A 27,006-nucleotide genomic window follows, 5' to 3' on the forward strand; every position below is an offset into this window, starting at 1 on the left:
TCTAACTTCATTTTCGTTTTATTCTCAAAAGAAAAAAATGCAAATGTATAAAGATTCAGACAGGGAAAAGCTGGTTTCCCTACACTTTCATTAAATATATATTATATATACAATGTATATAATATATATAATAATGCCGAAAAATATGTATATAAATGCATGTGCGGGTACATTCGTATAAAAGACGATAAAAAAAAAAAAGAAAGACGGAGTGGGAGTTTTCAGAGCCTAGAGAGGAGAAATACTGGAAGGAAAGGTAAATGCCAGAACGTAAATCCTTTTAAAATGAAACAAACACTCAAATTGTCATAATCCCTCTGTAGTCCATCTACGAAAAATCGTAAATCATAGAATACAAAAAAAAGAACAACTGATTTTCCATCATTTTATTATCTGCCTCTACGGATTACTTCGTTAATCATTAAAAAATGAAATAATTAACGATTTCTTTCGAATATTATTCGGGATGATGCTGTCTCGTAATAATAGTAATAAAATAATGTAATACTAATAAACATTAATGTCTTATTCCTACCTACTGTTTGTTAATTGTTTCTGCCATTCATCTTGAAACATTATTTTCATTAATTTTCCTCTTATCTCCATAAGATATTAATTATGCAGCGATTTAACCCCTCATGCATTTCTTTCATTTTATCCATTACTCCCACTTGATTGTTCAATTGTTACTGATAATCAATGAATCAACAATCGCTTTTACTTTCTGTATTAAAACCGCTCGGCGGTCAATGTTAGTTAGTTAAGCATGTAAAGTTATGTACACATTTGCTTCATTTTTTTCATTATTTCTCATCATTTTTCTTTTAAATATTTATCCCTTCTTGCGATGGCATCTTGTTTGGAAGTTTATCATTCTCGTATATATAATCCTAATTCGCATTCCAAAAAATAATAATAACGTAATAATTAAGGAAATAAATTGCTTTCTATTACTCGTTTGCTGATGACACCCAGCACGTGTCATTTTTTGCTAATTGATCGAATATTAAATATTCATATCTTTGAGTTGAACATGTTTTCTTAATTATTTTCTGTTAAGTTTTGTCTCATGTTACTGTTACATATTTCTTCATATGGATGATTTGACGTACTATTATGCAGATTTTAATGGTGTTATTGCATAAAAGTTCGAAAGAGTTCAGTTGATACTCTCTTCGCCATCGATGCTCTCGTCCTGAGTTGTCGAATCGTCACCGGAGCCACCAGTCTGCACTGAACCGCGTTTCGTTAGTCTTGTGGAACTCAGACCGATTGGAGCTCCTCCACCTCGTCTGGATAATAAAGAATACAAATAAATCAGTTATGTTTCGATAATATAAAAAAAAATTAATTACCTCAATTTGCTCTTGAGATTGGCAACCTCACGTGTGAGATTCTCAGACGTCTCGATCATCTCATCCATCTCCCTCTGCGCCTTTCTCTTTTGTACCTTGTGCCTACTGAGCTCTTCCTCGGATTCATCCAACTGTCTCTTCAACGTTTTGACCCTGGCATTAGCCTTCTCGACCTGCTCCTTGTACTGATCAGCGTTTCTCCTCTCATCCTCTAACTGCAGACCTAGTTCCTTCAACTTCTTATCCAATTTCCTATTAACCTTCTGCTGGGCGAATCTCTCCTTAGCCTCAGTCTCCAGTTGTTCATCAAGATTACTGATCTTCGACTCAAGTGCCTGAATCGTGGCCTTGGTCTTAGCCCTCTGAGCAGTCTCCAGTTCTGCAAGCTTAGCCTTGAGCTCCTTATTCTGTCTCTCAAGCAACAGTCTCTGAGACTCCAACTTCTGCGTGGCTGAGCGTTCAGTAGCTAAATCTGTAGTCAACTGTTCAATTGTAATCTGTCCCTTTCTCGATCTATCAACAAAGATCTCGTTATTTGACTGCTCCTCCTCGAGCTCCTCCTCAAGAGTAGCAATTCTGGCCTCAAGACGTCGCTTCTCATCCAGCATCAGAGTTCCCTTATTAGCATTATTATTGAGCTCCTCTTGCAGCTCATCCCTTTCATGTTCAGCAGCACGTCTTGCCCGTTCACTCCCAGCAAGATCCTCGGTCAACTGCAGAAGATCAGCCTCAAGGATTTTAACCTTCTTCTCAGCCTCCTTGGCAATAGTAGTTAATTCATCTCTTCCAGCACGCGCCTCCTCCGTCTCCCTCGTGCAATCCTTGATCTGTCCCTGCAACTTCTTCAACTGCTTCAATGCATCCTCCTTCACCTTGTTATGCATCTCTAATTGTTGTTCAACATCCTTATAATCAGCCTCGAGCTTCTTGCGTGCAGCAATTGCAGCTGCCCTCTGCTTCCTCTCATCCTCAAGTTCCGCTTCGATGTCCCGAAGCTGTTTAACCAGGCCTCTGCGTTTCTCCTCAGCCTGCTCCTCTTTAGCCTGAAGATCCCTCTCAAATTGTGCTCTCAATGCTTGCATGTTTACCTCAAGACGGAGTTTTGCATCTTCAGTGAACTGCAGTTCATCCTCAAGCTCTTCAACCTGAGATCTCTGTTCAGCTAGTTGAGATTCCAATGCACGCTTGGCTTTTTCAAGCTCGTGAACATTTTTATCAGCTGTTCCCTGATTATTCACCAGTTCATCCAACTCAGCCTGCAGCCCTCGACGACCCCTCTCCAACTCTTCCACCTTCTCGTTGAGCTCATCAAGTTCACGAGTCAATGACAGAACACGAGTCTCCTTTTCTCGGGCCTCACGTTCAGCAGCATCTCTCTGTTCTGCATACTGCTCAGACACAGCTTTCTCCTCAGCAAGAACTTTGTCAAAGTTCTTCTGCTTCTTCTCGAGCTCGATCACCTTACCCCTTTGAACCTCAAGTTCAATAGTACTGTCTTCAAGTTCAGCCTGAATTTTTCGTTTTGATTTATCAAGCTTGTCATTAGCAGCTTGGAGCTCTTCAACTTGACGTTGAAGAGCCTCAATGTCCTTCATGCAACGTTTCCTAGCGTCTTCAAGAACTGCAGCAGCCTCAGCTTCTTCATCGCCTCGTTTTTTCGCCTCTGCAAGTTGAATTGTCATTGCTTGGACTTGCTTGTCAAGTGCACGTTTTGCCTCCTCTTCCTCCTCAAGTTGATCATGAAGACTCTCCTTTTCGCTCTCAATAGCTCGAAGTTTCGAGGAAAGTGCGAGTTTCTGGCGTGTCTCCTCCTCAAGCTGTTGAGTTAACTCTGTAAACTGGGATTCACAGGCAGCTGAAGCCTTCACAGCAGCTGATGCTTTAAGTTCAGCGGTTTCAAGCTGTTGGGAAATGGTTTCTGCCTCTGTCTGGAGCTTGGTTACCCTCTCAGCCAGCTCTTGCTTGGTCCTCTCTACTTCAGCCAGTTTCCCATTGAGCTCGACAAGTTGTTGCTCCGCCTGCTTCCTTCGACGATCTGACTCCTGTCGACTTGCACCCACAGATCGTAATTCTGTTGCCATGTCCGCTGTCTCAGCTTCTAGAGTGCTTTTAGCCTTCTCCAAAGCGGCTTTGGACTTTTTCAATGCGTCCATCTGCTCGTTAATTGCTGTCAACTCTTGAGTATGCTTGTGACGCATATCAGCAACTGTCGCCTCGTGTAGAGATGTCTCGTCTTCGAGGTTCTTCTTTAGGGTGGCCAGCTCTTGTTCACGTTTGCTTCGCAGCTCTTGTTGGGCTGCTGTTGTATCAAGAGAGTCCAGGAGTTCATTCTTGAGGGCTTCAAGCTCCTCGTTCAAATCACGTTTGAGTTTCTCGGCTTTACTTCTTGCAGCTTTCTCGGCTTCCAAGTCCTCTTGAAGTTCAGCGAGTTGAGATTCTAACTCTCGAAGGGCTTTTTGAGCCTGGGCTTTTGCTGCAGCTTCCTCATCGATTTTAAGCATCACTTGATTCAACTCTTCCTCTCGTTTTCCCAGTTGAAGCTGCAGCTCTTCAACTTGAGTTTTTCTTTCCGACAACTGGTCCTTAAGATCCGATACTTCGGTCTCCACTTTTCGCTTCGATCTGTCCACCTCCTGGCGTTGCTGATGATCCTTAAGTAAACGTTCTTCAAGATCAGCGATCGTTGCCTCGTGTTTTGCCTTCAACTTAGCCAAATGCTTGGCTTTCTCTTCCTCTTCAGCAAGGGTTTGGGACAAATCGTTTGCTCGCTCTTCAAGTAATTTCTTCTCCTTCAGAAGTTTCTGGTTTGTATCTTCAGATAAGGCCAGATCCTCCTCAAGTTTCTTTATCTTCCCATCGCACTGAACTTTCTCCAACTGCAACTTCTGCCTCGACGTCTCTTCCTCCTCCAATTGTTCCTCAAGATCGCTGATATTCAGCTGTAACTTCTTCTTCTCCTGAGTTAAAGCAGTGCTTCGTTCCTCCTCCTCCTCAATCCTAGCCTCTAAATCATGCAAGATCTCCTCAAGCTCCTGCTTCCTTGCAGCAAGTCTCGCTCGCATCTCCTCAGCTTCGGCACAGAGTTCCACCTCTGCCTGCAGTTGTTCAGCCAACATCGTCTTCTCCTCAATAGCCTGTTGATACTTTCTCTCGTATTCTTGCGCAGAATGCAATTGCATCTCAAGTTTATCACGAACCTGCTTAAGTTCGTCTTCCTTCTGCGTAAGCTTCTCTTCTTGCTTCGTCACTTCCAACAAGGGCTTCACCTTAGTGTAGAGTCTCCACCACTGCCAGTTTCTGAGCTTTAAATAGGCAGCGCAATTGCGTTGAATAATACGAATTGCATTCAATTGCTGGAGACGCTTCTGATAATTTCTTCTCGCTAAGAAACCTCGGCAAAATGCTTGGAAATTCACTATGAGATCAGTGATTTTGTAGTCACGTTCCTCCTCAAGGTGTGCCAGCACTCCAGCCCTGAAGAATATCTTGGACTGTCCAACCCTGTAGAGATTAGGATCCAGCTCAAGTGCTTGTATCATCTTCTCACAAGCTTTCTTACCGTCCATGAAGCCCTTGGGAATAACATTGGGAGTCAGTAATTCGTATCTCTGCCTGAATTCTTGGAATGGAATTCTATTCGGGAATCCCTGACGACAGATACGAATGCCCTCAAGCACTCCGTTGCATCTCAGTTGGTCCAGGACCAGTGGTGCATCGATTTTTCCAGCACGTTTCTCGTGATTCGGAATTATACAACGCACAAAATTGGGATTTGTATTTCTGAGGGTCACCATGAGCTTCGCCAGTTGCTCCTTATAAAGTTGAGAGACTGTTCTGAACATTCCCTTCCTGGTTCTTGCACCGAATTGCGTATCAGTGAGGGCTTGTTGCGCCATTCCAACGATCTCTGCATCCTTCCAGATGTGACAGACGAAGGGATCAGTTGATGCTTGCAGAAGACTCACTACGTGTTCGTTTAAGGGATCCATGTTCTTCATCAACCACTTGGCTGCAGAGTAATCTACTTTACCTGCATAGTGAATAATGGCAAAGTCAGCGACTCCTCGAAAATCGGTCTTCATAAATTTCGGGTGGACACTGTGGGCACCGACAAGTTTTTCAACGAATGTTTTATCAGTTGCCTTTGGGAACCAACACTCTTCATCCAAAAGTGCCATTATTCCCATTGGTTTATCGATGAGGTCGATTGTTGGTTGCAAATCGAGACCAAAGTCTATGAACTTCCACTCGATGCCCTCGCGCTGGTATTCCTCTTGCTCCAGGATGAACATAGTGTGATTGAAGAGCTGCTGGAGTTTCTCATTTGTGTAGTTGATGCAGAGTTGCTCGAATGAGTTGAGCTCGAAGATCTCGAAACCTGCCATGTCAAGAATGCCAATAAAGCTTGCGCCTTGTCTCTTGGTGCGATCCAACGATCTGTTAATGCGATTCACCAGCCAACGGAACATACGCTCGTAGCATGCCTTCGAGATCGCTTCAACGGCAAATTCCACTTGCTCCTTTGTTTGGGCTTTTGTCACAAAGTCACGGCCTACTTTGATACGAGGCTTTAGGAAGGCTTTTGTCATTTCGGTAACATTGAGACCGAGCAGATGAGATATCTTTTGGGCTACCGTGTTGTCAGGGAGGGTTGCTTGGTCTGAGTTTCGCTCCTGGCGGAACTGCATTGAACCGAACAGCATCACTGCTGATACTATGCGGAATATCGATGAAAAATCCTCGTGTGTCATTCCCATTATATTCATGGATTTCACGGTGGATGCGAATTCGGCAGCGTCGTCAACCCCCGGAACTGGGAGTGCACCATTCGAGAGGAAGGGGTAGAGTTTTGGATCTTCGAGAATAAATTCCTCTGAAAAAAGTACAGATGTTGCTTAAGGGTTGAGGGTAAGTTAAAGGCTACATTTGTCAGGTAGTACTTCTTAGGTGAATATTTGACAGTCTCAGGAATTTATCAGGAGAGAAATTCAACTCCAGTTATCATTTTAAATTGAAAGGACAGTTAACCACACCAACAAACAAGTCTGGAGTACTCACTCTTTTGTTCTGGAGACGCGCCAGCCAGCAACTGATAAAATATGTGGAACGTCCTCTCATCCTTAGCCTGACGGATAGCTCTCGATTTCTCCAAAAGATAAGTCTCGATATTAGCTCCTGCTATGTACCCTGATGCATCAAAGTTGATCCTGATGAATTTTCCAAAACGCGACGAATTGTCGTTCTTCACTGTCTTTGCGTTTCCAAATGCCTCGAGAATGGGATTAGCCTGAAGAAGTTGTTGCTCCAATTCGCCCTGGTTTTAAGATAATAATCATTAGAACTTCTCAATTCAATCCATAAGTCTATTCCATTATCAGCACCGAGACCGATCGTTCCATAAAATTCTCGGAATTCTGTGATTATCGGGTGCCAAGAACCCACAGTGCCATATAAATTTATCGTACGTGTGTACTCTCTACGAATTATCGGTATCGAATTATCATTGAGTGCATGAATCCCTCGGAAATGAGAAATACTGAACGATCGGGTCAACAATGAAGTGTTAAAACGTAATTATATAAATTGGATGTTACGTCGCGATAAATAAACGATTGTCTCTATAATGAAGAGCAATTCTATTGTGCAATTCTATCCTCAAAATCTAAAATGAGACCCGTATTAACTAAATCACATTATTCAATCGAAAGACATCGACGATACGAGAAAGTTCGTTACGTTTTACCACTTCATTCAATCAATTTATACGTCAGATCCATTAAATTATCTTACTTGTCGATAGGAAAGCAGGCAGACACATCAGGTAACACACAACACACACTTTCTCATTCACAGGTGAGATGAAAAATGAGAGAGTAATGAATTACGAAATGATTTCTCCATTCAATGTGCTTCACTGAAGAATTAAAAATCGAAAAAAAAAAATCAACGGACTAATGATGTACAGGAGGTTGCAGAGAGAATTATCAACTGATAAATCAAATTCTCCCGAAGGCTTGTATGGCACCCAAAAAAGAAACAGCACCCGTACTAATGAATATTAATTAAAATGTTGAGATGCAGATGAGTGCTCGTGTTAATTAAACTCTCACACCTATAATTTTCGAATAATTACCGCGAATTTCTCCGTTGTGCCTCCGGTTCCCTGGTTCCACAAGGCAGCAGGTTAATAAAAAAAAAATATTAAAAGCACGGTTTTAAACCAACGTTAGTAACGTAATTGATCAATTAGTTGATCGCTAATAATGGCGTATGTGTTGTGGGAAAAAATAATGAAAATTATTGAGTGACGTGATGTCCATTTATCCCAGGGCTATTCAAATGTGAGTAAATAAGACGAGAAAACAGGCAATACCATTCTTTAAAATATGGGTTGTTATTGTTTATGCTAACCACTTTGGTTTTTTTTTTGACTTACTATTATTAACGCCGGACTTGGGGTCTTGTTGATATCCATGGAAAATCAGCACCGAAAATAAAATTACATAACCATCAGATTTACATGTTGTCACCACTGTATCGATGTATTTTGTACATTTGATGAGTGGAGAATCAGTAAAATATGGAATTCCATTTTTACTTTATTTAAAAAAACGAGAGATGTTAGGTAAAATGAGAGAAGATCCCTGGGCATCTTCCTTTGAACTCTAAAATTGGGTTGATATATTTAATTTCTCAAAATATCACCTATAATTTATTAATGTCTCATTATTTATCAGAATAAGAAATTACCTCTTTGATTTTTTCATACAATTTTTACCGTAGAAGATAGTAGATTTTACACAATCTTTGAAATCATTTTCAATATACGGAATATCTCTAAATCTAAAGTCTCTCCCTTAAATTTCGAGATATTTCTTCCATTCAAATCGAGTCGAAGCGTTTTAGCACTTCGCTGATAAATTTACAATACTTTTGTACAAAGATATTCAATGTGCTACCTGTATAGAGTGCTAAGTATTCACAGTGGTCCTCTCAGAGTGCAGTGACACTAATTAAATTTTTTGATAACCCTATTAATTACAGAAACTATTCATAAAAATTGATGATCAATAATCGAATGAATCATTGTTACGCTGCAAGGGTAACTCTACAGGAAACTTTATGCAATTTTAATTTTTTTGAGAGAAAATCACCGACAAAACGAATAACTATCCAATACGATCGTTAACTAATATCCTCTGGGAAGAACAGGGAATGATCTATCGATTTGATGTTTCAAGTAATGAGAATGGGCACCGAAGATTCTTGACCTGGATCAATCAGTGCTCTGTACTGAGAGCAATTGGATGACGCGATCATTGAACGATTGCGAAATATTTTCTACGATGGATGGAATTGATCACCGGCATCAAGAAAAACCGGTATTCGCTGGAGAGAGATGGTGAAGGTGAGAGGGAGAGAGGATGTTTATCTTTGAATCGAATTGAGGAGAAAATAAACTGTGGCTGTGACTGAATAAGGCTCTGATCTTGTTCCGTTCTGTTCTGGTTGGATTTATTTTCTGGAGTTTAGTTATTTGCGCCTCTTGACAAGAAGAATTATAGAGACGCATGTCAAGGGGAATTTTTTCAGCTGAACTTTGTTGAGAGAGTGATAATTCCAAAATTTATATTTTTTTATCTGTGGAAAATTGAATGAGACATTTGGAGACCTGTTCTCTGTGTTAACAAACAGTTTGCACCGATGATATAGATGGAAAGAAGTTAAAAGTTGCTGGATCTTCTATGATTCATCGTCTCCAAGAAATTATTCCCCAGAAACTTTTGAAATAAGTTGAATGAATTGAGAAAATCCAAAAGGATTTAGTTTATGAGTCAATAATCGGAAATCCCAATGTCGAGAAGTGGAAACTGTGGGAAGACTTCCGTTTTGCGGTTGATTTATTTTCGAATTCCAACAATTCAAGGAATTTTTATGACTCTAATTGTGTCAAAAAAGATAATCAAGGTGTCGAATTCCGCTGACTATAATTCCTTATTTGGTGAATCAGCTCTCGTTCCAGCTGAGGTAAGCGAGTTCATTGGTATGTAAAATGATTCATTCGATTAAAAAAAATATACATATCGTCTGAAAATATTCTGATCAAATCATTAGTAGTGATAATATGAGACAACTTACAGCATTCGATTTGGGTTTTGAGGCAGCCACGTAGGCAAGATACTGGATAACTTTTTTTGTATTCTCTGTCTTTCCGGCTCCAGATTCACCAGTACACAAAATTGATTGGTCCTCACGGTCTGAAACCAATGGGAATTCTCGTTAGGGGAATCAATCAATTTTCAATTAAAATAGGGGGTAGAGGGGTCTGTTCAGTATTGCCGATGAGATTGCTTTCAATATGAAGACGAAAAACCAATAGACAGATATCGAACGGAAAAACTGCGGAATTGGTAATATTTGAGATTCCTAGTAATTGAATTACCATCTGATTTAATTCCAGATTGTTTATAAATGACAATTCTCCCCAAAAAAAATCTCAAAATATGCAAAAATAAATTCTGTCTTGTCTGTTGTGTTTTCACAATTTTTTCCACAACCAACTCTACATTTCTCTATAAATCATTGGAATTTCAACGGTTACTCACTTGCGATACAGAAACAAAGAAATTCCTCCGTGGATTTACAATTTCCAATGAATGAAAAATAATGGAAAAACGAAATAAGGAAGAGATGTGGGCATACAATAAAAATGTGGAGCACGCAGTAACGTTTTTACGACGTAAAGGAAACTTGAGTTTTCTCAGCATAGCATTCCTCCAACCACAATTGATTAATAAATTTTATTATTATATGCAAATAATGCTGCTCCCAGGGGATTCTCCAGAGAGCCATACAGCATGGTTTACGAATTTATGATATCAGTGGCAGTATTACCTTGTAACATGGAACGGTAGGCGGTGTCCGTGATGGCGAAAACGTGGGGTGGTACCTCGTGCCTCTTGATGCCCTTATACCTCTCCATTATTTTTTCTGTGTAAATTGGCAGTCTCTTGTAAGGATTGACAACGACACAGAAGAGGCCAGAGTATGTCTGAAGAGCATAAAAAATTATAATTAAATTGGGCGATTCAATTAGTTTCATCTGAAACGAAAATTGCATAAAATATTGGAATTACATTGAATTTGCGTATTATTCGACCCCAACTAATTCAACGTTGCTCGCATGAAGATTTCCTTGAAACTTTCCTTTTATTCCAAAATAAAACTGAAAAAATTCCCTTCAAACAACGTGGCTAATTTTGCTCTCCGACTCATCGATAAATCAATTAAGTTTTTTCTTCATGATTCCATTCCTCCGAACTCATTCACTCTCATCATCATTAAATTGATAATTATCATTTCCGAAAGCGTTATCAGGATTGCACATTCTCTGGCGCCGGTAATAACGATTCCAGCCGGTAAAAAAAGTCCAAAATCTCCTGGCAAAACGGCCACCAGCGTTAAAACGTCGTAAAGCACCGTGACCATTGAAAAAAGACATAGAAATTCCTCCCAACGGGTAAATTTCCTCTTTCCCCGTCTCCCATTCTGTATATTTTAGTCCCTCAAAAAGACCACGAAAACAGTTTTTTTTTCTACCTCCATTGAATCTTCTTTTTTCCTCATCATCTCAAAACAGATTCGAACATGACGTGAATTTTAAAGCGATTCATCTCCTCCGAAGGACAGACTGAGGTTTATCCCCACACTCTAGGTGAAAACAAACTCCTCCATCCGCATAAGCAATTTCTCCATAAAAAAAATGTGAATAAAGCGACAAAAAATCATAAAAATGCATTTGAAATAGTGTAATAGAGCTCATCCCTGAAAAGGAAATTGTTACAAAGGGAAAGACTGTTTCCTTTGCTGTGAAATCTGAAAAAGGCGAGACAAGTCATATGTATTCCCTTCATTCCGTCTAGTCATTGTTTCACGTTTGAGCGAACTTTTCATCATTTTTCTACCAGTTTTTTTTGTCCATTCTGCTGCATTAATTCGGGAGATTTGATGCGCGACTCGGCCCTATGTGAAAGTACCACTCGGGTGTGAAATAAAGGGAAAAATGAGTGCGGAAACGTTGAAAGAAGGCTCGTGCCAACTCGACAGAGTGCTCTGCTGAGGTTTCCCGGGGATTTTATGGAGATAATCCCGGTTATGAGGAGAATTCGGGACAGGAGCTATGAACATCGTGGCTAATTACGTAATTATTCCGACAACGATTGTCTCTAAGAGACTATTTCAACCAATTTTTTTAGCTACAATTTTTTTTACTGCACAATGCTTTCTCAAACAAGGCTTCCATTCGGAAGCAAAAGTCATTAGTTAAAAAGCAATGGAATGAATACGGTGTCATAACGATACTCCCAGTTGTGAGGGAAAATGTAGAAGGACTGTGAACATTATCACTAATCACTAATTATTCTGAGAACGCGATAATTCCAAAAAAATATTGTCAAATGGTTTTCGCGAAAGATTATTCATAAAAAAAGCTGGACTGAATAATCTCCCAGTTATGATTTCCCCCTAGTTCTGTTTGCACAACAGGGCAATATCTTAATCTTGAAAATTATCCAGTGGTCAGACCTCCTGTGGTGGCAGACAATATAAGATGACAGTAATGAGGAAAATTATTATGCGATAATAAAGCACTAACCCTTACTCGTTGTTAAACAATTGTGAACCCCAAACAACCACAAATATTCTAAAAAGATTCATAATTCCCAACGTAATTCATCAATTAGTAGAATCAATACTAGTGAAGTGAAAGGATTGAAATACAAATGGGCTTCTTAATCATGCAATTATTTCAAAAATACATAATTGTATGAAAAAATGTCATAAACCGTTTTTGTAGCTGGTAAAATTTTCAACGAAAAACCTGTCCTGACATTTCCCCCTAAACCCGGTCATTCTGCAGATAATTTCATAATTGCAAGAACAAAATGATTCTTTCACCCAGAAAATGATGGAAAAATGTCGAAAGAACGCGGGGCAGAGGGGGAGGTGGGCGCTCGTTTCAACTCGGTAGAGTACTCTGGTGAGATTTTTCGCTGGATTTTATGGGTGCACATAATTCCGGTCCAGTTGAAGAGGAGGTGACGGTTGTGTGCAATACGTCTGTGTGAGAAATGTCTGCACTTGTAATTGTGTGCGTTGAGTGCGTAGTTGAATGTTCGAATCGATGACGTCACTGTGCGCTCATGCATATTCGAAATCAATGAGTGGGGCAGAATGGAATACTTCAATATCAGTCATTCACTGGTGTTCCCCTTCTCCGTGAATTTTAGTGCAATAGTTTTTATTATTATTTTTGATTTTTCAAATGCCCGAGTGGAGGCGATTGCTCCCACCTCAACACGAGTTGTCCAGCACTGGTACAACTGGGAATTAGCATACGTATTGGTGGCAGTGGTTGTACTATGGGAAGGTGAGAACCTTGACAACCACGCACACGGTGTGAGAAGGTTGGGTTAAAGATGGGTCATTTCGAATTCAAAGCATGAATGAAGTGAAGACGACGAAACATCGGTCTGAAGGAGGTGCGGTTTTTGAGTTTATTTGTTGGGGGATGAGAGAGGTAGAGAGAGAGGGAGAAACATTTGAGAATCTTGAAACTGTTGGCACTTTAAAAATTTACAACAGAATAATTTCAATTTTTCGTGCTGTGCCTTGGAGGTGAGACAGGCCAGATAAGAACCTGGAAATTTGCAAATGACAGCTCCTTCTTGGGAGCCAATGATCTTGGGAAGGAAATACGAAGTTTTATGCCCCTTTTTGAGAGAAGAATTTTTTTTTACGGAAAATTTTCCACAATTGTGTCAGGGATGATCCAAAATAATGATTCATTCAACATCTGAACCATTGGTAATGTATTATCCATTCAATTTTTTATTTTCGATTTGTGGCGTTCAGTTAAAGGGCTGAATGAGGGTCAATTGATGACTACCACCCCAGGAATTCTCCCGAGAATGACTCGTCACCGGGAGGTAATTTCCAAGCGGATGAAAAAACCCGGGGTGGGAGGAGGGAAGAAAGTGATGACCTAAAGGAGGCCTTTCAGAACATCCGCATTTTTGTTGCTGATGGAAATGATGTTGGAGGCCATTGATATGATCCACGTTATGTGTCCACTGCTGCGGATACACGGTGCGTCGTCATTCGCTTCCTCACCTCCCAGCATTGTGATTCATCGTCTCACTTTCCCCCAGGTACCAGCGTTCCCCACGAATTCGTCACTTCTACCAGTAATCGAGCCATAAAGAATGTATCAAGAATATTTTGAGCAGCGCTTGATGAGTCAATCCAGCTGTTTTGCAATTTTTCAGAAAATTATTTCAAAAGATTGTACTCGATAATGTGGAGTTGTAAAAATGTAAATTACGTTAAGAACTTAATAATATTCTTTCGAATAGCAATACTGATTTTGATTTAGAATACAAAGTCCTTTATTGCATGACAAGTTAAAATGCAGAATAAAAATTTCCATTCCATTCGCATTGGGTCTGAGTAAAAGTTGTCGATATTTTGGCAAAGCCCCAACAGTTGCCCGAGCCTCCGGTAAGGTTCGACATTTGTTTTGGACGTTTTTACCCAAGTCGATACGAGTGTCCGAAGGTCCCCGAAACCGGTCCCTCGGAGTCCTCGTGTCGTCGACCTATTCGACATTCCTGCTTGGCTTACGTACATATATTTAACTGAACCCAAAAGAACTCCTTGTATGTATATTAAGTGAAACGGATGGAAAAAATCCTCGAGACCCTTAAAGCATTTTATGTAAAAAACCATAATAATGAAAAAAAAATCCTTGAGAATTTTTTTTACATTTTTTCAAGATCTCAGCCTCAAGAAAAAACCATTTGATGTTTTTATAACCCATCCGACCATAAGGCTGAGGATATCCCCTCCCCTGAACCGTGAAAATGTTAATGCCTCCCAAAAAATATGAACAATAGAACCACTTATTCAACTTTATCTCAACTGAAATAGTGCACGATGAATAAAAAAAATCAATCCGGTAATCCTTGATCCTTATTTCAATGTCCTGAATTAAAAAGAGAATCCGTTTCATACGAAATAAAATAAAAACCTCGACCCTGAGAGATGCAATGAGACATCATGGGCCCTTGAAAATGTATTTTTAAAAAATCAATCCTACTTCATCACGTCTTGTGGAACACTAAGCCAAGATGGACCATCTCAACTCGTTGTTATTTCCTCATTAAATTGTGCGCTCCATTTTACCGTTCATCAAAGACAAAATTTAATTTGATGAAGTAATGGACTATTGTTCAACTTCTGTTAATACCATATCATAATGAATAAAACCAAAGGAAAACTACTATCTACACCAGTGTTGATACATGAAGTAAAGAAACATCGATTGGTTTTCCGGAAAATCACAAATTGAAGTTAAAATTTTCGTTACCAAACGATCGAACTCCAATAAACCTCATGGTTTCATAACAGAAAAAAATCCGTCAAAAGTGAAAGAAAACCGTTCATCTTAGGTCGCTCACCGAAGTAATTACATAATTAAGAAATGAAAAAATTCTGGTAATACCATAAATAACATAATTGATAGTGCGTAAAACCGCAGAGATACGATAGCGTACGCAGTTTTAATTTCCAAATTAAATATAAATTAGATATCGATTGCTCTGTCGCAAATGTAAGGATTACGAAGTGTTTCGCAAGTGGTCTGTATTTTTCATTTATCTTGGCTTCGTCCATTAGCTCATACGAATACGGGAATATGGGTTGACCATAAATGGAACGAACGTGGCCCATGGCGCTTCCATGGAGAGGTGCCCTCTCTACATTGTACTAGCCTCGGTTTAACAAGTTGAGGCATTCCCGAAGCGGGTTAAGGACGCTTCAACCTTATAAGGACTCGTCTTTTGCCTCAACATGTGGTGTATATGGAATATTTTCTTAATTCCGAGTGATTCTCTTATCTCTGGCAGAGGTGAATAATATTTACCACTTTGAAAGGGTATGAGTAGTTTTTTTTTCATGTTAAAATATCACGGAATTCATCGTACAAACTTTGAGATAGGAAACATCGAATTTTACTGAGAAATGTAAATAGTCTGGGTGAAGTTCGGGTTACTAGATAAATTCAACGTAAAATATTGCGATAGCTCCTTCAACAGTAATGCCAAGTACTGGTGTAGATGAACGCGATAAGTATGTTTATCTGTCAGTGATGTCATCAATATTCCTTCAGTTGATGATGTTTGGAAATTAAACGATTTGTGGCAATCAATGTTCAGAAATTTTGAATCAGCCAATAATAAGTTGCAAAACGTTAAATTTTCGTCCATCAATGATGCAACAAATGTTCTGGACATCTTATTGAGAGAAATACGATCCAAAGAAGGTTGATTGGAAGGAGAAGTAATAAAATGAATTTTTAATCACCAGTGACTCATAATTCGCAGAGAAAAATTCAATTTATTTCTCATTTTCAAAATATCTTCTCAGGGCTATCAATGACATAATACCTACATATATCTGCCTATAATATCGACAAACCCCTTGATATTGTTGAGAGAGAGAAAACAAGACCCCCAAAAAATTCTTCTTCACTCCTTAGACACTGAAACCTTCAAGAAAATAATTTTTATCCACTAAAAAAATACCGAGGCCCTCCCCACGAAACCGCCTTAGAAGCGATTGCTCTTATTCGGACTGTGACGTGACAGTACTTTTAATATTCAGTCGTACGCAGGTGCTGGATTGCAGGTGAACCCAGTGTAGTTGAAGGAAGAAGGAAGTACTTAAAACAAAAAAAACATTCAGCAATATTCATGTGAATTGTCTCGCCCTCACTTCTTTCGCTATAGCCATCCTCACTCAGTTTTCTCCAGGAAAACATCGCGGTATTTGGAAAAGTGATAACAGAGGGGACGACCAGTGAATGTAATTACAATGGTAAAGTGGTATAAACGACAGCTTGTGGGCGAGTTCTCAAAACGATTTCGTGGTAGACACCTGCAGGTTGGAGGCACACGGTGGGTTTCCGAGTATAAACCACGTCGAACCATTCCATAAAATGTGTCCAAAAATCTCTCCTCTTTTCATCCTTACAATGTAAGGATATGAGGGCACCATTATTTGTCATTCATTCTCTTAATTAATTAAATGGGATGGAAAAGGGGACATCATTTGGAGAATTCTAGTGAATTTCCCTTCTTCCCTTTTTTAAATTCCCCTAAAACTAATTAAACTCCAATGCTAATTAAATGCTACTTAAATCAAATTAATCTGTTGATCACGTAATTTTCAAGAGATTATTTAAATATCCTATGAAATTGCACGACTCAGGCGATTCAATTGTTCAAGTTTCGATATATGAATTATTTAAATTCTTGGTCTGCCCCAGTAATAGAATGGAAAAATATTTGAACGTGCAATAATTAATCTTGAAAGGGGTAAAAAAAAGAATGAAAGACGCGATTTACGGACATAACTGCTGTCTTTGATTAATGAATTAATTAAACGAAAGAGAAAACTTTATTCCATTTAGTTAATTGCATTCAACTCCACCGCATTAAATTTTCTCTTCCCCTGTATTTCCTTTATTTTAAATTCAATCATGTGTGACTTGCATCATACTAAACCCCTATCTGTTATCTTTTCAACAAATTATGCAACTGTTTATGTAAATTAAAATCTCGATTTGTCAATTCCAATTACATTGTTCAAGTTTCTTTACGAGAATTATTTCAATTGCTTATTTATCTTGAAAATACATTAAAGAATGATTTACAAGTGGAATACTTCATCTCGGAAATGATAGCGCAAACTGAATGAAACTTGCAATTTGCGGAGGTAACTAGTGCCTCTGATTAATGAATTCATTAACCCACAGGGAAAAATCTATTTCATTCAGCTAATTACACCGAACTCTACCTCTTCCCAACTTCCAATTCCCTCTCTATTTGAAATTTACTTATTTATCACTCTTCAGACATTACCATTTTCCTCTTTCAAATTGAATTGTTCATTTCCCTCTAACCTGAAACCGTATTTATAAACAATTTGCGACTGCAAGAGTTGGGAGTTGAAAAATCATTTAAAAAATTGATGAATAAAATTTAAATAGTGAGTTCTTCGCAATAAATTCCCGAGTTTCTGGTAAATCTCTGGAAGAATATGGATACGGAAAAAATTGTAGACAGATATTTCAATTTTTATTTGAGGAAAAATAGGTTTTTTTTTTGTAATCAAACTGGCATGACATCAGCCTCGAGCGTCCCCGGACAAGGCTTGTCGGTTGACACACATGGCTGATTCCCTCGTTTGTGACTGGAGAACCTCTCTGGTAAATGGCCAATCCTCTACGCTCATACGTTTTATCAGCATGTAGACACAAGTCTCATGTACACACACTTCTAACCCATGTTTATACGTAGCTTTTTTTTTGCTATATTTTGAGGCTGTGTTACATGTGTGTACGGGTCTGACGTCATCTTTTGACCGGCCATTAACAGGGAAAAGAACCGTTTAGTATACTCTGAGCACGAGTCATTGAACATGAGGAAAAGAAGTTCAGTTTGAAAAATTGAAAACTGTTTAGTATAGACAAAACGAAGAAGAAGAGTCTTCAGAATGAATTTGGAAATTTGATGATTTCATAAATTTTTGGGTGAAGTTTCAAAGTATTTTATGAGGAATTTCATCAAATCACAACTTCACTGGAATTTTCCAAAATTATTTTCATTGGAAGCTGATGATTTAATGGGAAACTATTGATATTCTATATATTACTATTGATTTTAAATATTGGAAATGTCATTGAATTAGCGCTTACATTTGATATTTTTCCCCCATTAATCGAACGTAATATCATTCTTATAAACGCTGATGCTCGACTGTTCATTAAATTTTAATTTTTCTGTTGACAGTTTATAATGCGTTTCATAAGAAGACCCAGTTGGCCTAAATGGATTTCGAAATACAAATACACATATACAATTTCATCAAAAGTATTCCACCGATATTTTAAGACCAATTAGGCACAACAGTTAGACTTTATTATCAAATGAAATTTTCTGATATTTTCATCAAGTTTATTCCGAACAAGATTTGATTTGCTTTCCGGAATAAATTTGAGTAAGAATATACCTTAAATTTAATTTTGAATGACAGTAAACGCATGCGAAATCTCAAATTAAAACATCCTCCTTCTTACTGACTTTTTTCTGTTCAAGAACTAATCTCCACATGTTTCAAGTATCTTTTGAAATACCTCGGAAATTTATTATCCTCTCTCAATGTAATTCATACTTCCTCTGTTATTAACCCCTCAAGCCCGGCATCCATACCAGATATAGACCCACGTGTGAATGCATGTCTCCTTTCAAAGTTGAAAATATGGAGCTTTATAAATTTTTACAAAAATCTGTGCCACAGCTTAAACTGTTCGAGTTCAGCGAATTGAATTGATCTTAAAGGGACTTGACCCTCCATAAACGCGTCAAAATGCATTCCCTAACCGTTCTAATAATTTAATTTGTAATTAACTACCACAGTTACCTGATCTCCCTCGAATTCCCTAATAAAAAAAAATCGTACCCTTCAAATAGTGAACTATTATCTTGTTGTAGGGCCAGTGGCTGTACTTTGTCCTGGAAATAAACCGCTCTTTTGAGAAAAGTACTAGTTTTTGCCCAAAAGATAGCTTAAAGCTCTCCAACAATAGAGAAAATAATATTTTGACGAGTAAAATCTCGTGCCAAGATTTATCTTCTGAGCATAAACAATGCAGACAGCACTTGGCGTATTTTCTGAATTAATCGTCCTGTCGACAATAAGTCAAGAATAGAGTAAACCCTATGAAAGATGAGCCAGAACATAACAGAACAAAGCGAAATGAGCGAAATGAAGACAACACACAAGTCTCACATAACTTCACAAACCCCTCATTGTGTTTCAATATAAATGAGTGAAAATACAACGGGCGATTAAAGAGCGTCACATTGCAATTCATTGTGCGGGCAGTGTGCCAGTATATTTCACTTGGCCTATTAAGGATAATATCGTTTCTCTTTGACCGGTTGAGGTCCGTCAAGACTCAAGAGAACCAGTGGATTTGGGCAGTGTACCAAAAATGAATGAAATGAAAGCGCCGGGTTGTAATAATAAAAGACCCCCACGGTGTATTTAACCGAGAACTTGAGCGGATATATACGTTCTATTTTTGGATATTTTGAAACCACCAATTCCCGGAAGGTAATGGCCACTATTTTCCCGGGTTATTTACACATGATGGGGGTATCGTTAAAGTCAGACGAATGACTGGAGTACATTCATGAAATTTTATCATTCGTTTACGATATTATTAGGCGTCAAAAGTCAAACAATTGAAAGAGAAAAAAATGGAAAAAATCATGGAATCAATACTAATAATGACGCTGACTTTAGCTTCAGACTTTTCCATGATTTTTTCATTCTCGAGGACTCCTCGAGCCATGACATTCTTTGAAGCCATATCAATTCCTCCAGAATCCTGTATTTAAAATTATTTGCGTTGAATTATTAGTGTTCAGCGGGTATGGAAATTGCTCAATGTAATGCCGCGTACCTTATCTCCCTGACGCGTCGGCGTTTGTATGCCCGATCGGTTTTCTTCGCATCAACTGCCTTTGGCATGCAATAGTGGCTTTATGCCCCCGCATCAATTCCCGCGTGAAATTTAATGCGACCGTCAATATCGATTCTTCACGTACTCGTTTTTTCCATCTCCGGGTACATTGAGCACATCATCGATCTCAATTTTCGTCACAGGACACTGGAATTTAGTCTGATTGTTGCATTCCGTGATCTCATTTATCAATTAATAAATCCCATAAATTCCAATTAGTTCCGCAAAGTAATAGCAACGATTCAAGATCGCCTACTCTATTCTTCTGATTGATAACCATTTTTTTTTCCTTTGGAAGACCTGAACAATTCGACTAATTAAAAAGCCCGCAACATGTTTGAACAAGTGTAGCCCTCGACCTCCCACGTCCTCCGAAGACAGCAGTCGAATCTAGCGAAACAAGAGCTCATGGGAAAAGTGTAGCGCCTCAACAAATTAATTGAGCATAGCTTATCATGCCCCACTTATGAATTCCACAAGTATTACCACTCATCATAATTGAATTAAAAACATTAATACAGTTGATTCATGCATTTTACAAATTCCTTCATCGAAATTTAAACTGTAAATGTGTCCCCTCCCTTATTATTGCGAAATAAATACGAGTGCGGCCTTTGTCGAGGCCTGCTGACACTACAAAAGAGTCGAAAAAAAAAAAGAAACAAAAATGGAGAGCGTACTAATGCCTGAGGAACGTGGAGACGAAAGGTATGAGGCCGGCGCCTCTGTCGCAAGAGGCCAGCTTTAATTTTTATTCTCTTTTCGAATGATCAATACATATCAATCAATCAATAGAAGAATTTGATCAGTCGAAATTAACGAAAATCAGAAAGATGCTGAATAACGTCAAATAATTGTAACATTTTCAATTATAAAAATAACAACTATTTCAATTATTAGAAATTATGTAGAACTTGATAGTGAAAACTCCAATTTTGTAGGCAAATCTACCTATACTAGCCAGTCTTGTCGTCCTCCTACTAAAAAAATTTGTAATTTTTATAAAAGATACGCCAAAGTCGAAATGGTACGATTCTACAAAATTTCAATGTCTTTATCAGAACGAATTTCACCCACCGAGCAATTGAGAAACTGACATTTTGAGGTCTTCTCCCTTTTTTTATTCCTCTTAGTGCAACGTCTTTGGCGTGGCCCGTGTCCGGTCGCCATCCTCGCACCTCTACTTATGGCTTTGATTCGAATCAGTGACACATGAGTCACCGAGGAAGAGGATTGCAAGGCTCTACAAGCCCGAGGAGAATACGTTCGTAGCCAAAGCTCTATTGCGTTCCTGAGCAGAAATCTAAAGACTATGTACTCCCTCCCCCTGATTTTCCAACTAGCAATAAAACAGGATAAATAATGCAGCTTCCCCGAGTGCAGAATCACCAATCATTTCACCATTATCAATGAAAATTACCAGTTACGATTGAATCATTGCGAACATGTCGAAGAAAAATATCGTTAGTTATTAAATCAAAGATCTAATCATCCTCAAACCAAGTTCCTCTGTAATTATCTTTCAGAAAAAAACAAATGAATCAAATATTAACATAAAAGTTAACTAGCAAATCTGTCAGCTTTCAAAATTTTTCATACATCGCAGTAGACATTCTACTACTATCTTATAATTTATTCTTTTTTGTGGGTGCTCATCCTCCAGAGATGTGATTCATCTTCATAATTGTCGAGATCATCGTACGACCGAAAATATGATTGAACCATTATAAAATAAAACCAAAGCCAGTGTATATTATTTGAAACACCAATTGACTCATCCCTCCACTCCAAATAATCCTCTAGAGATTTGAATAATCTGCAATTGTCTGACAAAGATTTATCGCCGAGTAACGATAATTGCGTTGAATTTATTGGAGATGAAAATAGAAGATACAAGCAAACAACGATGTTGGAAATGCAGTGAGGGGGCTGTTTCGATTACAAACGTGTAGGATGCGGAAGAAGATCTCATCTTCAGTCGAGATGAAATTGCCTGGGTCGTTTGAATACCCATTACCTCCCCCACTTCATTGTCTACATAGGACTCAGGATGTAGTGCACACGAGTTTAATTCAAATTACAATTAATTCGGATTGGGAGAGCATGTGAGCAGATATCTTCAGTCAATTACAACTTCATCTGTTCATTATATTGAGAAATCTTTGCAAAACAGTCTGTGACTGGATTTACAAGACTGACATTTCCACAAATATCCACAAGATCTTGCCTACAAGCTTTACCAAATTAAGGGGAAAACTTAATATACTTCATTAAATAGAATAAATGCTGGTGCACACACCTAATGATATAAAAAATAATCATAACTAAGGCCCTCCACTGTCAGTTAACTTGAAGACCTCTTCTTTTTACAAAAAAGTACAGAATGGATAACAACAATGGATCCAAACCAATCTACTCTCTCCCCCTAAACCAGCTGCAGCCCAGATTTACTATCTTATCATCCCACCTTATCGCCAGACTGAACTGCTTTACCAGTAGAGTCCAAGTGCGGGCGTGACATGGACGTTGGAGATAAAAAGGAAAAAAACGAAACAAGAGGAAATAAAACTGGAAGTTAAAAAAAAGTAAATGCTCAACGATAGTGCAAGCATCCTTGCCAATGTTGTAAACACTCCCAAGAAGACAATGGTATTATATGATGTTCTGAAATAGTCCTAAAGTTCCAAAGTTTATCTCTGTCACAAAAAAATTAAACAATAATAGTAGGAAAATGCCAGTGAATTATTGAAACCTCATTTGGAATAATCACTGATTGAATGGCATTAACTGATATCATTCTGTCAATTGATTTTATTATTTCAATTGAACATCTGACGTAGAGGGGAAAACATCTTGGAAACAATCCTAAAAAACCTCTAATCATCCACAAGTCACTGAGCGCATTGAGATTACATTTAATCGCTGGTGAGACAGAGGACTTCATTCTGAATGACTCATGAGTCGTGACTCCCTGTATGCAGAATGTTGTCTTATCGTCTATGATAATACCGCAAGAGTGACTTTATTATAAATGCAAAATTGAATCCTTGGAACAATAGGCGAAATGAAGATAGAGCAGGAAAATTTCCTGCACGTGTATTTTTAGAGTCATCAGTTAAACTTGGATTTCTGGAAGAAATTTCGCATATAGGCTTGAGCCATTAGACGTTCTTCTGGCTAAGTCATCTGGATCCAAAGCTATCTAAAAAGCCACATTGTTTTATTAAAAAATGTAAGCAGAATATAAAAAAATGAAAAATAACTCTTGCGTTTATGTCTAAACCACTTCATTCCGAAAATAATGACAAATGTCTCCGTCTTATCCCGCCGTAAAACAAAATTCTCAGAAACCTGATTGCTCCAAGGATATTTGCACTAAAGCACTCCATAATTTTATTTTAAAAAATGCCTAAAACAGGATTCCAAATTCCCCAAAAAACCTAGAAGAAGAGAAAGCAGTGGATAACAGTCTTATGGATTAATTTTGAAGTGCATAACCATTCTTACATCCCGCATAAATTTGTTCGCATTTCAAAAACATTCACACCTATGATATTTTCATTTTGAAAATTCCATAAATGCATGTCGTCACTTGTAAACCTTCCCCAAGTTTCCCATTCGTTACGAGATACCAATCATAAGACGGGTGAACCCCCTCTGCCAACCAAATTAAAAAAATTATCACCAAGAATTTGAATAAGAAAAATACCATTGCGAAATACCGAGTAATTTACGGGGAGACCAGGGCATTTACCTCCGCCATTCGAAAATTACGAGAACACTAAGCAAACGCACATGCTACAGCTCCCAAAGTAAGAGTGAGAGTTGTATTGGCCAAGTGAGATGACGAGAAGCAATAAAAAAATGCGACATGCCAAGTCTCTCTATCGCAAGTCACTTTCATACTGAAGGGAGAGTTTTATATATCTCCGTGCGTTACGCACTCCCAGGGAGAAGGCGAAAGAGATGTTCCAGTGATAAATAGAACCAAGATGGAAGGATCAACGCGATGCCCACGAGCAAGTGGAAAAAAAAATCATTTAGACTAGAAATAAATGAATGAATGAATAAATAAATAGTTTCACGTGGGTCTCAGCGGTATTTCTAGACATTTCAACCGACTCTCTGTGAATGACAGGCGGCTGTCACTCCATTATTATATACACAACTACCGGCCGGCACTTTAATAATGCAGATATCTCCCGGTAGAATTAAAAAAGCAAAAGAATAACAAAACAGTCAATTCATTCGCTGGAATGTGAGAGAAATTCCGGAGTATTCTACCGTTGATGCGTGGATTTATAACTCTATTGAATCATAACGCATAAAATATACTCAAGGACGATGGAAATTACATTCCAAGGCATTTTATGCTTCTTGTAAATTCAGCAGAGAAACAGTAAACGAGATAAGAAGACTGGCTCAACCTCCAAATGTGTTTTCAATAAATATATAAGAGAGGTGGTAACATTTCTGACAAGACCACTTTCCTAGCTTGGACTTGGTTTTTCAGAAAATATTGTTAACAATAATTTCAGTATTTGATTTGGATCCCACGATATTCATCCAGAGTTGATCTTACGAAATTTGATGAATTAGGTCTCATTTTCAAGATGTGATTTGATTCACAATGCAATCCCGTAACCAAAGGAAACCGTTTTGGAATTAATATCAAGGCAAATAGTAATGAAGTCACCAAACTAGACGAATTCAACTTTTAAAGTAGTTTTCAATAAATATCCTCGAGGCAACGAAAAATGGCAAAATTTCGACCAATACAATTTTTGTAGCTATGATTATGCTCCACAAAAAAAGTTTTGAGATCAATTTTCCTATTCCCCTTGGAACTCGAAATATTCATCCAATACTAACCTTTCACTTGTAGATTTCCTCAAAATAGATCAGAAGAAAATGAAACATCATCTTCCATTAATAACAACCTAAGCGACTGACAGAGTGATATTCTCCGCATTTGATCTCATTTACAAGATCTGTATTCATTCTCAAAAGTAACAATAATCTCATTCAAAACGTATCATTCAATCAGCAGCATAATTCACCAAAAATTCAATGACGTTTTCCCACATTAGACGCAAACCAATTAGTACATCCCCACGAATCATTAGCAGCGATGATAGTGAGTAGATGAGCATCGGTGGGGAAAAAAACAGTTGAGGTCATTGGGAGAGGGCAAGGTCGGGAATCTCCGGCTTTACGATGTTACAGCCTCGTCTGGGCCGAAATTTTCTCGAGACTCACATGAATGAATGGAACTTCCATCAATCAAATGTCCAACAAATAATCACGAAAACTCCCTTCAGCTGACAATTATCAAAACAAAAACCAACAAATGATCATCGTTAATGGCCTACTCACATAAATAAGTCCAGAGTAATACCGATCCTTGAGGTTATGAAGTACAGACGCTTCATTGAGGCACGTCAGTTCAGCCATATCCTCAACCTTATCAAATTTAGGTGGATTCATCTTCTGTATATCATCCTTAGCAACGAGTACACGTTTACCGGTCTCAGCAATTTCCACTTCCACCTCATCGCCCCTCTCGCCCTTAATACCAGCAGCAACAAAGCCCTGTGTCTCATGTGGCACCCATACTAATTTCTTCTGTGTCCATTCAGCCTGTGTTGCTGGATCATTAAAATTATTTCTATCCACAGATAAGTAACGTAGCTCCGGATCCGACCGGTCTACCCTCGAATCACCGTCCGCCATTTTTGTTTAGCGCTGGTAACACAATGCGTCCCCGTGGTTTTTTTTCCTCCCCCCCTCGCCGTTCGGTTTGGCCGTTTTTATTTCCACAGGTTTGAGAATACTAAATATAATAATGATGGAACGTTGCCGACCAGAACGGCCTCTCTCCTTTCCAACGTACGCTCAGGAATTTTCGATATTTTTTTTCACGCTTCGATTGATCCTTTCCGTCCCCCGTCCACCCGGAGGTATTTACTTATTTATTTTGTCAAACTAAACTTCACCGGCCCAATCACCAGCGACACTCGTTGGCTCTGGACATAGGCAAACTGTTCCTTCTAGCCCCTTATGTTTTTTATTCGATATTTATTCAACTCTACCGCACATGTAAGATGTCTTTTTATTACTCCGTCAACTCCTTTTCACTTGCACGACCGCTGCCACACAACTACCTCACGAAACTACCGCTCCCCAACGTTTGTCCTGTTACTCTCACTCTCCTCTTACCCCCATTTGAGTTTTCACTCCGGGTATTGGGAGTCTCTGATCTCTGTCTCACTCGGATTTACAACCGTTTCGTTCGGCACAACGCGCCATAGTGTCCTCTCTCCTGCGCCCCGCCTGCCTGTCTACGGTTTTTCACTGAGGCCTTTGCCCGGCGGAGTCAGGGGGGGAACAACTCAAATTCTGCTGGTGTCTCGTTTTGGCGGGTGCTGGAGGGACTCTAGTGTCTTTGTTCGATCAACTGTCGTGTGTCAGCGCTTTCCAGTCGGCAAATTTGCAATCTAGACGCGTGAACACTGACGCTGACGTACCGACACCGGGCGACAGTGGGCCGGTTTGCATGTGACTGTCGGCCCTTTTGGGCGCGAGTTTTTGAACTTCCCGGACTTAGCGGTGAACAAAAAGGCTTCGTGCGGTCTATTTTATTGTTAATTATTTTATTGTTACCAAGAAGAGATAGAAATTGGCAATTATTCTGAATCATTAGAAGAGATGGGAATTGATAATAATTCTCAATGATTAAAAGAAAATTTTCTATATAGTTTTAAAAACCCAGCAATAGAGGTTCTTATAAAATGAGTGAATTGAATAGTCATCCAGTTCCAAAATTGCAAAACCTGCTGACCTACAATTTTCAAGGTGAGAAGCATCAGCATAAAAAATATCAACAGAAGCGGGTGATTCACGCCCGAGATTTTCTCAATTCGTATTTCAACCTGTATTCACCAAAAAAGCGTTAAACAACCTCATTAAATCTGCTAAAAATAATTTCAACAATCAATCAAG

General features: G+C 38.7%; 1 protein-coding gene across 3 annotated transcripts; it reads right to left on the reverse strand.

Moving 5' to 3' along the window:
* On the reverse strand, positions 1–26,322 carry Zip (zipper). Of its 3 annotated transcripts, XM_064138278.1 has the most exons (8): positions 25,381–26,322; positions 10,251–10,407; positions 9,495–9,613; positions 7,792–7,815; positions 7,489–7,518; positions 6,414–6,669; positions 1,356–6,228; positions 1–1,292 (listed from the first exon to the last, which is right to left on the reverse strand). In XM_064138278.1, exons 1-8 carry the CDS (start codon positions 25,735–25,737, stop codon positions 1,160–1,162), a joined length of 5,949 nt encoding a protein of 1,982 aa, XP_063994348.1. In that variant the 5' UTR covers positions 25,738–26,322; the 3' UTR covers positions 1–1,159. The 3 variants fall into 3 exon arrangements, with proteins under 3 accessions (XP_063994348.1, XP_063994354.1, XP_063994358.1); XM_064138284.1 differs by lacking the exon at positions 7,489–7,518 and having other exon boundaries at positions 25,381–26,321; XM_064138288.1 differs by lacking the exons at positions 7,489–7,518; positions 7,792–7,815.
* Between the last annotated feature and the right edge of the window lie 684 nt (positions 26,323–27,006).

The sequence above is a fragment of the Diachasmimorpha longicaudata genome, chromosome 2, assembly GCF_034640455.1.
Source record: "Diachasmimorpha longicaudata isolate KC_UGA_2023 chromosome 2, iyDiaLong2, whole genome shotgun sequence".
NCBI classification, from domain to species: Eukaryota; Metazoa; Arthropoda; class Insecta; order Hymenoptera; family Braconidae; genus Diachasmimorpha; species Diachasmimorpha longicaudata.